The sequence below is a fragment of the Pinus tabuliformis genome, chromosome 1_1, assembly GCF_031772625.1.
Source record: "Pinus tabuliformis cultivar Carrire ecotype Pingquan chromosome 1_1, CPIR1, whole genome shotgun sequence".
NCBI lineage: Eukaryota > Viridiplantae > Streptophyta > Pinopsida > Pinales > Pinaceae > Pinus > Pinus tabuliformis.
The window spans coordinates 761199459-761212648 of record NC_142297.1 but is presented as its reverse complement, the minus strand read 5'-3'; the positions used below and the strand labels follow the sequence as shown (position 1 = coordinate 761212648).

At 37.5% G+C, this 13190-nt stretch overlaps 1 protein-coding gene across 1 annotated transcript in view; it reads left to right on the top strand.

The window, feature by feature from the left end:
- Positions 1-10684, top strand: part of LOC149216247 (uncharacterized) — a 190842-nt gene extending 180158 nt beyond the window's left edge. Inside the window, exons 17-18 of the mRNA XM_089392753.1 lie at positions 9671-9791; positions 9907-10684. Of these exons, the coding sequence (XP_089248879.1) occupies positions 9671-9791; positions 9907-10071 (286 nt within the window). The 3' untranslated portion in view covers positions 10072-10684. The remainder of the gene's footprint in view (positions 1-9670; positions 9792-9906) is intronic.
- Positions 10685-13190: the final 2506 nt, after the last annotated feature.

Below are 13190 nucleotides of genomic sequence, written 5' to 3'. Positions count from 1 at the left end.
AGCCCACATCACCAAAGAAGTGGAGGAAGCTGAAAAGAAGAAGTCAAAGAAAGAGGAAGTAAGAGATCTCTATTATGATTGAGATGGTCCTCCTCACATATGTTCTTTTTCAAGTTCCTAGGTCTTCTATTGTAAGATATGGCTATCATGATTCACTAAGAAAAATAATAGGGTGCATTAAGACATCATAGAAGCATGGAATGCAAGAGCTCGAGACATCATCATAGAGAAGCATGAAAGATTGTTGGAATCTATGGCAATCAACAATGAAGGATATAACTCTTACGAACCTCATTGGAAACATAAGTGGCACTTATGGAAAGGGAAAAGGTCATCCAGGTCAAAGCTCATCATACATCAGTCAAAAGGAAACATCTACTAGATGGGGATACTCTAGATCCTCAAGATTCTCTAATGGAATCTTCATTAGAAGGTTCACCGATCAAGAGAGGAAGCAAGTGTTTCATCAAGAATTCCAAACTTGTGGAATTCATGGGATGATGGTATGATGACATAAAAGATGCAGAGCAAGGGATTGAATCTTTTACAATCAAGGAAGCTGCTATAAGAAGTCTGGATGACCTAAAGGAAAAATGGGATATGTATGCTTAAATTCAATATTGAAAAGTCATGTCATATGGTTGCAGGGAACATGGATCAATGCTCTATCTTGAGAGCATGATCAAAATAAAAATGATCTCCTCCTCTGAAAGGATGCAAGAAGGCATGAGTCACACATTGTGTAGATGGAATCAACATAATATGTCCTTTTATATAATACGAGGTGGTTGACAACAACTGGAGGAATTTTGATTGGAAATTCCTGGGAATGAAATATATGAAGAAAGGAAGGAAGAGATCGTGGGATATGTTATCATGGAAAAAGACGACCAACATCCAAAGACTAAGAAGATTTGACTAGGATATCTCCATGAAAGATATGAAGACTCTAACGGAGTCTGGAAAAAGAAAGAGACCCTTGACAACTTATATATCTTTGGGAGATGTGTCGATATGTATGCAGAATGTTGATGCAAAATAGAAGATGTCATGTTGAAAGACCATCACAAAGGTAACTTTGATTTTAATGTTCATTTCTTTTTGAATAATATCTAGATGGGCTTATGCAGGGCTGTTAAGGAAAGATCTATGGATATCTTCCACCACCGATGCCCAAGTAGTGGGACGAAAGATCCTTAAGGAGACATGGCATGAAGAAGGCAACATGGCATGAAGGAAGGCCATATATGAAATGATGGATCACTTTCCGATGATGACATCACTGCCTCATGGATGAAAGTGATGGATGGTTTGTGCCTTATGAAGAAGTCCCAAAAACATGAAGACTCCTAAATAACGAAAAGAAGTTCATGACATCGTGAAGAGTTCTTCAAGCTGCTGCTTGTCACGTCATCTGCACCTGAGGAGCCGCTGTAGGCCCCTAACTAAGAGGAAGCCTAGAGACAAGTTTCTTACTTGGAAGAAAATTGGAAGCAAAAATTCCTAAGCTAAAAGGGAGCTTAGGTACATTCCTTCCGTAGGAATGAGTACATTCCTTTATTGGAATAGACATTTCCTCCCTAATTAAGAGGGAGAGATAGACACATCATTCTTATCTTCACCCGGGAAGACAAAATGGACGATTGGGTAAACATCTGGCATCCGATGCTCTTTGAGGATGAGTTAGGGCATCCAAGATAGGAGTAGTCATAGAGGACCGATATTCCTTGAGCACTGGGAATCCAAGATAAGAATAGTCCTGGTGGAACACACCTTGAGAACCTGGGTGGGGTATGTTCTGAGAGAGACAATGATGAGGGTGTATATACATCATTGGTCTCGCTAGCATTGGGCTCAAATCTCGTGGAGAGATAGCGTTGTTTGTCAAGGCCTTGCTATGTGACAATCCTAGTCGATATGATGCTAAACAGATGGGTTACCAATCCGACTTTTCTTATGAGAATTCTTCAGATTAAGAATGACTAAGTACCATTATGAATACCTCCCTAGTTAAGAGGGAGTGTTTGAATATGTAACTAGGATCGATCTTCATAATGACATGTAATTATGATTTTATGTAAATGATGTAAAGAAGAAAAATAAAATTATTACTGTAATGCTTGTCTCATGGGTCTCATGAGCAAGGAAATTTATTTTTAGTAATGGCTCCCATTGTGAGCCCTTAGGATTGGTCGTAAAGTCAAAGAGAGTCAATGTCATGTATGAAGGACCCTTCTTGGACATGTTACATTTGTATATGAGTCAATGAAAGTGTCAAATAGCCTTCCAGGACCAAGCTCAAGAAACTCCTTCAAGTCGGCTTCAAGATTGAATAAAAGATCTTCACCAAAGGACACGTCGACTCACATACATGTCAGTCAACTTATTATCACGGGAAACAACTATAAATAGGCAGCTTAGCCTCATTTCAGAGCATGATTTTCGGTCAATGGTCTGAAGAAAGAAGCGTGAAGGTCATCTAAAAGAAGCCCTATAACCAACAAGGAGAAGGGAAAGAGCAACAAGGTCCTTTAGTCTTGTTCTGGGATGGTTTTTGGGCCAAAATAACTTCCACACATGTGATATTGTAGACCTGAAGATTGCAAGAAGAAGATTGAAAATATTGCAGACCTTCAAGAAAACCGAATTCAGGAAGAAGTCAAGCTAATAAGTAGTCGAGTTGAAGTAGGAAAGTATCCTTCTAGAGCAAGGAAGATAAAGGGTCAAAGTTGGTCAAACACATGTGCTAGGGTTCTTGAAATAGAGACAAGGAGTGCAGTGCTGAACCAAGGACCGACAATCTGAACTATAGAAAAAGTACAAAGAAGGCAAGCAATTGGATCAAGTATTGTCTTGGGCTGGAAAGAGGAGCATGAAGAAGAATTTGGTGTCTTTGTCTTGGAGTGGTAAATAGGTCAAGGGTCCTGGTCATGGTATTCGTCAATTGAAGTTTCTATAAGAAGAAGAATTTGCTCGGGTTTTCTTCTCAAGTGGGAGAGGTTTTTGTTGATTTATGGTAGCATCAGATGTGCTCTAGCCATGAAAATTGGTGGAGAGGCTAAGGCACATGAGATCACTAAGACCCATCAATTGTTTGGGGAAATTCCACCCAAATGGAGAGATATTAAAATAATTAATATTTTTAATGGGGTTCCTAAGTATAAACTTAGGAAAATTAAAATATGAATGTGTATTAATATAAAATGGGTGAGAAAGATCTAAATGACGAGGATCAAGCCAAATCTAATCTTAGGCCGTTGATTAGGGACTTAATCTCGACCATTGAATCGTCAACAAGAAAAGTATAATAGGAGGCTTGAGGTTCAGTTGGAGATACACTAAGTTGATTAAGAATTCGATTTTTTGGGGCAGTTCGGTAGAAGGCCGAGAATACATATCAAAGAGGCAGAGAAAGTGTCGGAGAGATAGTGTAGAGCCTTGGAAGGCTGACACAGAGGAAACCAGGACTGACGCAGAGGCTGAGGAGGCCAACGCAGGTGACGCAGAGGGCCAAGAGGCTTATGCAGAAGCAGTAGAGGCTGCCCAAAGGCTAGTAGAGCTGACACTGGGCTGAAGAGGCAACGCTGAGGTACTTTCGTGGGGCAGACTAAGATTTGAGAGGAAGATGCAGAGAAGAAGAGGGTGACATAGTCCCTGGAGGGTGACGCAGTTCTAGAGAGAAGCTTGGAGTAGCTTTCGCTGTCCAACTAAAGAACTGTCGAAGTTGTTGTGGGATCAATCATCCGGTTGCTAATCAGTCAGAATATCTGTCTGTGAGGAGAGATGCTTCTGCCAAGGAAATTCTCTGAAGGGCGAGTCATTTCTAGCAACCTAGTTGTATTATGAAAAACTGCATAATAATAAAACCCTCATGTCTGTTGCATCGATTTTCCTGCATTGGGTTTTTCTGGGGACGATTGTCTAAAAATAACGGTGCCCCTTGTGTGATTGTCTAAGTTATTTTAGTTGTTGATCTGTATATGTGTTAAGGTTGCATTTGTGTTTATTTCGGTATTTATATTTATAAATAACTTGTTAATGGAAAGAACAAGTAGGAGATAATAAACCAAATAATGCAATAGGGATTTCTCATGTGTCAGACTTAGAAATTTCTACATGGTATCAGAGTATTGCAGATCACAAGAGGGCTGAAGGCACCAACATAAATCTGAAATTTGCAGCAGTAGCAGTTGTCCTGAGAGACAACGCTGTTCTAGAGCAGAAGCAACAAGAGAAGAAGTGACGCAGAGCCCGCGTTATCATTTTGAGCCAGGAGGAGGGCCAATGTAGAGGCAGATAGGGGCAGATCAGACATACACATTGCCCAGTCATCTTTCTCAGCCAGGAAGGATCGACGCTGTGGCTAGGAGGAGCATATTCAGCCTTTGCCGGGATTGCGTAGAGCCTGAAGGGCTCAGTTTCTTCTGTTGCCGGGGCTTGGGGAGATGTGGGCAGATTGTGATTTGAGGAGTTGGTGGGACGTTGTTTCTGTCAAAGCAGAATAGTGTCTATGGAGACAGAGCCAAGGTAGAGGGAATCACTACCTCGATGGATTTCTAGCCAAGGAATCCAGATCCGAGTTGCAGTTGCAAGGAGGATTGGAGAGGAGCGGTTTGACAGCTGGCCAGAGGATTTCCAGGAGGGAAATAAGGACTTAGAGGGAGATTTCCAAGAGGGGAGTCGAGACTCAGAGGGATTCCAGAAGAGGAGCTGAAATGGCAATGAACGGACTAAGGGATCAGGACAAGTTGGACCAGGCTTCCAACTTTGTCATATGGAAGGCTAGGATCCTGGCAGTCCTAGATCGACATTGCATCAAGGACTTTGCCTTGAAAACTGTGGCTATCCCAGCTGACCCAGCTGAGAACGAGAAGTATGAGGATGAAATGGCGAGGGCGAAATGCATGATCCTTGACGGGGTCAAAGATCATGTCATACCACATATTGCTGAGAAGAACACAACAAAGGAGATGTGGGACACCCTGACCACCTTATACCAGAGCTCTTCGGTAGTGGAAGATGCTATTGGAGAATCAACTTTAGTCATATCAAATGCAGAAGGGAGAGCAGATAGATCCATTCCTTCTCAAGTTGCAGGAGATTCACGACCAACTTATTTCCGTGGGGTCTACACTGTCGTGGGGTCTACATCGGATCCAGAGTTTATGATCATGACTGCCCTGAATGCAGTCTTCGAGGCGTGGGAGACATTTGTCCAAGGTATTTTGGGCAAGGCTACTCTTCTTGGTTGGGAAGAAATGTGGGCAGCTCTTCGATAGGATGAGATCAGGAGGATGACCAAAGCAGGGAGTAGTGGTAAGGGAGCTCGAGTCAAGAAAGAGGAGGAGGAGGATGCAGCTCTAGCATCTGCGGGACAACAAGGGAAGAGGAAGAAGAAGGACATCTCCAAGGTTAAGTGCTTCCATTGTGGGGAGCTGGGACATTATGCATCCCCTTGTCCTAGGAAGAAAAACAAAGGAGAGGCTTCCGATTCAAAGGCAACTCTAGTTAAGGCAAAGAAAGAGGTTGAGTATGATGACGATTGTGCCGTGAGTGCTCATGCATCTCTAGAGAAGAGGTGGGGAGACATCGAGTTGTAGTCAGGAGGACTACATACTAGGGGCATGATCCTTGATGTGCCCAAACTCTTGGATCACATTCGGCTATGGGAGCCCTTCACGACAATAGCATGATGACAATCGCCTAAGTAGTGATAGTCGAACAATGAATAACAAGAGTTGAGGAAAGTGAAGTATCAAATGGGCATACCTCTTTTGGGTCATATACAAAGAATTGACATGTAGGAGATCAAGTCTAAAGAGTCAAGTTAAGAAGCCAAGTTGAAGAACATTAAGTTAAGGTGTATAGGTCAAGTGGTTGTGATCAAGCTTGAAGGTGAAAACCTAAGGGTTGCATAGTTAGATGACAACTCATTAAAGAATTTGCTGAGGACTAGTAGCTATTGATGATAGATTCAAGGAACAACTTGAAGATGTAGATTGGTGCTTACAATTTATTGAGTTGGTGCTCAACTGTGTTGAATTTTGTAGCTATGGTCAGTCTTTATAATTTATATTTTTGATTTTGATGTATTTACAATAAAGAAAAGCTTTGTAAGGCATGTCCTTCATGCTCTATTCAAAAGAAGAAAATTTGAATTCTTAAAATTAGAATTTTTGGCTTCAAAAGAAGCTAAGTTGGCCTTCTCCTAGTCGAGTCACCCCCTTCAAGAGTTCAAGTCAGCTTCAACATAAGAGGCACCCATTTTGGTGCAGCAAAAGACTATAAATATGTACCATTCAACCTCCCTCCAAGCAAAAAATTCAGTTCTGTTTGAGGAAAGAAAAAGACTAAGGTAAGCGAAGGTCCAAGGCAAGAAAGGAGTCTAGTATGAGACAAGCGAAGAGCCTAATTTGAGGTTGAATCAAGAGGTGGCTCTAAGTCTAAAAAGGAGACGAATCTGAGGCAGTAAAGAAGTTTATTTGAGGCGTATTTTTTGCTGAAAAGGAAAGGCCTATCTTTAGTAATAAATATAAATTGCAAGATCGAATCATTAGTTGTAGATGGATGGGTTGCAGGATCATGCTTCACTTGACTAGGAGGCAGTTTGGCCTAGGTTTGACCTAGCTATATAGTTGGCCTGTTTGATATTTTATTTGGCTGATGTATTGCTGATGAACTTGATGACTTCTCTAAGGAAAAGGTTGCTAGGTTTTTACCCCATGTGGGTTTTCCTAGGGTAAATGGTTGTGTTCTTGATTTGGATGTTTCCTTATCATCCTAATGTCTATGGTTGAAGATCATCAGTGTGATTTCTTTATGATGAAATTGAAGGAATAAAAGATTAAATTAAGTAATCATATGAAGTAATTATCAGATAAGATGATCTCTAGAAACTCAACAAGTTGGGGGGATTGGTGTATCCCGTAGGTTGGTGCCTACATTTGTTGAGTTGATGCTCAGCTAGGGGAATGAAATGTCTTGTAGGTTGGTGCCTGCGAAATTTGTAAGTTGGTGTTTACTTTGTACAAGGAAGTTTACAAAATATTTTCAAAGAATTTTTTTACGAGTGTTTCTTATGTGAAGATCTATGTACCATGATTTATGTGCATCAAATTTTTTAAAGATAAAAATAGTTAAAAATGATAAAATACAAATTCAGCCCCCCTCTCAGGGTTTCTTACAAGAATATAGCTCTCAGTGTTTGGTCATGTCTTTGGGCTTTCACTAATTCACCTCCCACTTTCATGAAGATCACCAATGACGTCTTCTGATCACATCTTGGTAATGTCTATGGATGAAGATCTCTAGTGTAATTGCTTTATGATGAAATTGAACGAATAAAAGAATAAATTAAGAAATCATATGAAGTAATTATCAAATAAGATGATCTCTAGAAACTCAACAAGATGGGGGTGATTGGTGTCTCCCTTAGGTTGGTGCGTACATTTGCCGAGTTGGTGCTCAACTAGGGGAATGAAATGTCTCGTAAGTTGGTGCCTGCGAAAGTTGTAAGTTGGTGTTTACTTTGTAGTTTGTGCAAGGAAGTTTACAAAATATTTTCCAAGATTTTTTTTAAAAGTGTTTCTTATGTGAAGATGTATGTATCATGATTTATGGCATCAAATGTTTTAAAGATAAAATTAGTTAAAAATAATAAAATACTAGTTCACCCCCCTCTCAGTGTTTCTTACAAGAATATAGTTCTTAATGTTTGGTCACCTCCCACTTTCATGAAGATCATCAGTGACGTCTTCTGATCACATCTTGGTATGTTTGTAGTGGTTTACTTGGATGATATTTTGGTTTCCACGTAAGTCTAGATCAAATCATTTGCAAAATGTCCACACGGTTTGGACTTCCTTTGCCAACATAAGTTGCAAGCCAAAATGAAGAAATCCTTCTTCAGATAGACTTATGTCCAATACCCAGGCTTTGTTAAAGTATTTTAAAAAAGGATTTGTTTAAAATTTCTGAAGTTTTAAGCTTTAAATTGTTTTCAAAGCCCCTATCAAAACTAATTAAAAGGTTGCAATTGTCTTTCGATTATTTTATCGCGTTCTTTGAAAAGTTTGAAATTTTGTGTCAAGGGTTCATAGGAATTGGGAAATTTTATTTATGTGTTGAGGGAGGACATTGTAGTAACACAAAGACTCGATTTAAAGGATAGTGACCTAACATATGACGAAGTTGCAATGTTATGTAGTTAATTAAATACATGGAGTCCATTTTAAACATTATTAGCTTTCAAACAAGATGATAAACACTTGTTAAATATTGTGTACATTTAATTGCATATTAATATAGTTCTTTCTTGCTCGCATTTTTCATGAGTTTGTATCTCATGACTTTGCATGTGAATCTTGTTAGATTTTTGCAAATGTAACACGAAAACTTAAATTCCTAGCGGGAAAGTTGATCTAGCTAGGTTCCTAACACAATAAAATTTAGTGGAAGCAAATATGTTGATCTCAATGACAATGACAAAAACATATTCTTCTCAATGACAGTTCTACATTAAAAAAACCTTGGAACTTACTTGGGCTCCTCTCTTGCGAAAATGGCCCAACTGAGAAAATACAAAAAATATAAATGCCTTTAATCTGATCCGACAGATTTTCCCTAGATCGGTGCTTGGTCTCCTTGGTAGATCTAAATCTTTAGGCTCCCTTGGGTCTCCCATACTTCCTTGGTCACAACACTATGGAGTATTACGCTCCTCCTCTTGAGGCTAGTGCTGCTGCGTGGTTTGTCTTGTCCTTCCCTCTAGCCTCTCTTTTATAACATTACATTGAGCTAAGTCCCTAACCCTAATTCCAAAGTGATTAACGGCTGAGATTATATTTGCCACACCTGAGATCAACGGTTGAGATTAAAACAAAATCACTAAATTAAATCACTTTACTCTTCTTAAGTTGCTTTAGTTCAATGAACCAACATAATACTTATGAGCATTTTTCTAAGTTACAAAGCAATTTGCTCAACCTAGAGCAAGTATCCTATGGAGATCTTGTGGGCTACTTCTACACACCTAGGCTCTTAGGCCTGTGCAAAAGTACCTGCGCGAGCTACAAAAAATATACAAAGCTTCTCTAAAGTTAACAAATTTCAGAATCAATTCATGTGCTGATGCCACTGGTTGTGGTTTTGATGACTTGAATGGACCATGGGCCAAATTCAAGGCAGCTTTAAGGAATTCAGAATATGGGCCTTGAAAGAATCCACACACAGGCTGAGTATAAGTTGAGTCGGTGTAGGAATGGTCTTGACCATAGCTCAGCATCCTTAGAATATATATATATATATATATATATATACACACACACACACACACCAATTAATGAAAATGTCTTGTGAGCAATATGTTTGTTAATGTATGAATTCGAGGGGTTGAACAAAAACCGACTTTTCTTTGTTCTGCTTTTCTTTCGTTTGATGTTCTGATGTTATGCCAGTATCATGGAGAATATTAGTCCTACAAATGCTCATGTTATGTTAGAAACAACTGTAGAATTTAGTACAATGCAACTTCGTCTAAAGAAGAATAATCTACCATGTTCTATCATCTCCCTCATGTTTGGACTCTAAATTAGATTGTAACTAATTTTGAAAATCCCTTCTGAATGATTTTCCATTTTTGCTTTCATTTGTAACTTGTGTACTTTTGCAGAGTTGTAGGTAACGATGCTTCACCTAGACATAATAATCGGGAAGTCCAACAGGAAATGTCTCCAAAGAAACCAGGTTTACTTTCCCGTCCATTTGGGCTTGCCTGGCGTGATAAGAACAAGGTACGTGGTTCTTTCTGAATCATTTGGAATATGTTGTGGGGATAGTTATCCTTTTGGTTATGACTTGTGTAGCGTTGTATCCTGGTAGTAAAATTTGATATTCTGTTTTGTACAGATGAAGTCAGGCAAATTTGATCCTTCGGCATCCCAATCTGGCGTAGCTAGTAGCGTAGAGTCACCTTCAACTGCGCATAGCAATTCGCATTTGGTTCGAGGTGACTCAAGCGAGTTTTCAGATGTGGGTGATTTGGGAAATAATGAAGAATCAAAGTTTGTATGATGAATACTGGCTTCTGTGGAAGCATATCCGTGTGATTGAATTGCAGGGGGCAGTTTCTCAACTTAAAGGCTCAGCGTTTACATCTCATTTATAGAGAAGACACATGGTTGGAGATCTGACTACACTTCTGTTGAGGCTTGAAGTGGATTTCTTTAGATTGATTCTACTGAATGAGGAGCTTGAGATCAAACGTTCTCCCTTGCATTCAAAATACCTCATGGTTTCAGGGCATACAAACCACGGCCGTAAGAGAGATGTGCGCCATTAAGCTTCAAACAATATTCCTTTGTAAATCTTTACAGCATATAGCAGATTCATGTGTATTTCATAATTCGTACAAATAATGTAATTTAGACCCAACGATGTGTCTCGGGTTTGGACTCCACCATTTGAAACTTTTTGACTATTGCTTGTTTCATCTCCATTCTGGCTTGTCTTTAGAGCGAATGGAGTTTTAATAACACGCTGCGTGGTGTAGATCATTCGTTAGTAACTACATGCTAGAGAAAAAAAATCACAATGCCGGATTCTATGCATTTCAACGAAGAAGGTATAGTGAGAAAGGTAGCACTTGAATCATTTAATAATGGAGATCATTTAGTTTTATGTTGTTTCTTTGTATTTCATTATTTCAGACCATGTTTCCTGTAATTAAGCTTATGATACTGTGTAGCAAACTACATGCTGGTAATCACGTGACTTTGTGTTCTACTTATAGTATATCCTGAGATTGTCGGATTTTTATTCATATGAACCAGAGAGTTATAGGCAGCAAAGCATAAGTGGGATCAGTACTGCAGCGTTCATTATAGAGCTTTATATTGTTTGTTTACATTTCATAGTCTCAAGAGGTGTTCCTTTCAATCTAAACTTTATGATGTTTTGCGATTCAAGTAACAATTATGTGTTGGAACTGAACTCTGGAAAGGATGTGTACTACAATATTTCAAGGCTTGCGAATTTTCCATCTCATTTATTAACAACACATCTATAAATATATACTGAAACTAAATTTTCTCCTCTGCACACTTCCCACTTCCTTTTTGCCTCACACCTCTATCTTTGAGCACTTGAGAGTATTTGGAGCTACAAGTCATTCTTGAATGATTGCACCAAGAAGTGCTCTACAGCCCATGGAGATGTTGTATTGTAGTTATTGTGAATGATTATAAACAGTTAAATGTCAGTTTAATTAAAAAAAATAATAATAATAAAAAAATTGATTTAATTTAGTTTGTAATGTGACTGCGTTCATGCAGTGACATATAGTGATCAGGCTGTAACAATAATTTGATGGTGCAATTATGTCAGTAAATATTTTTATGCCATTTACAAAGTTCACTTTAGAGTTGATGGTGTTAAATTTTTTTGGTTGATGTATGGCGGCCACCACCACTAAGGCTACAAAGACCTGGGCAATACCTCAGCCGTTCTGTTCTGCCCGATCGCAGATGGATTCTCCACTGAAAATTTGAATTATCGAAGTTTATGGGTTCGTGCCTGCCAGTAAAATATATGCTTGTCTTTGTGTTCATCTATCGCTCTGCCGACGGCTTGTAACGGGTAAAGTCTACAAGATAACAGTCGTGGCGGGGTCGATGGGGAATGATATACAACAAGCCTCTTTTGCTCTTTTGGAGTGGATGTTTGGAAGGTCGAATCAAACGTACATCGAATAAAATAATACACCTCCATCAACATATTTGATAATAATAAAATTAATAAGTAAATCAACATCTTTGGTAATATAGTACACCTCCATCAACATATTCGATGATAATAAAAGCTGAATCTCTGATGATAAATCAATCACGTCATAAGAGGATCTTCAAGTCTTTTGAAGGGCATATTCTCTCATGTCCATGGGACTTGACGTGTGTCATATGAAAGAGTGGGACCGTAGTCAACCAATCACTCTTCATGTCTTTCTCTTATCGGGTGTCCCATCCCAAAGTTTTTAAAGATGTTTTTTCTAAAAAGAAATATAAGTATGTTTTTAAAGATGTTTTCTCTAAAAAGAAATATAAGAAGTATTTATACCTAATAATAATGCATATATAAACATTTCATTACCAACCACATCAATTTATAATTTATATTTAATTTTTTAATATTTAATATAATTTTGTTTTTTGTTTTTTTATATAATTCTGTTAACAAAAGTGTTCACAAAAGTTATATGAATTATTTAATACTTTGTAATTAGGTTTTGATTAAGTCATTGAGAAGAGCAAGCATGAAATTATAAATGAATAAAATTAAAAATAAATAAATTTCAAACTTGTTTATATGTGATGTATTATATATTTTCTTTAAGTTTGTTATAAAATTATTTGATTTATTAAAAAATTATTTGATGTATTAAATATTTGCTTTAAGTTTGTTATAAAATTATTTATATAAGATATAAATTTTGATGATGAAGAATATTGTTTTTATTGGTTAAATTGATTTTAATAAATTTTGTTTTATTAAAATTAAAATAATATTAAGAAATTAATTGTTAATTTTTTTGGTTATGGAAAAATTATCTATAATAAAGTAATTTATTTAATTATTAACATTTATAAAAATGTATATATCTATTTTAAATTATAAAATATATTTATCTAAAAATATTAAATATAAAATTAATACAGTGAAATTATTTTTTTTGTTTGTCAAGTTTTTTGTGATCTTTCAAGCTTGACCTGTGGCTTGAGGAGCCACGACCCAAGGGCATCTAAGCCATCTCAGTCACCCAGGAATTGCACCTGAACTAGGCCACACTAGCCCTTAGCTGACTGGATATCTTAGCATGCCTGCTCCCCCTAACACAGGGCACAACCACCCCACGTGAGTTTTGATCTTGTGTCGCCTTGTTAACGGGGCCCATCCTCAATCGGTTGTGCTAATGAGATTTGATAATTCAAATTAAAATTTTAATAAAATTATAATAATAATAAATCCTCAATATTTTAAATTGATTATGAATACATTATTATGAAAATCCTTTCGTGTATTTGTGAAATTCATAATTTTAAGTATTTATTCGAAAAATCAAAATAATATATATTAACGATTATACGAAAAATAATTGGGTTTAGCATTATATTATTTTTATTTAATTGAAAAAACAG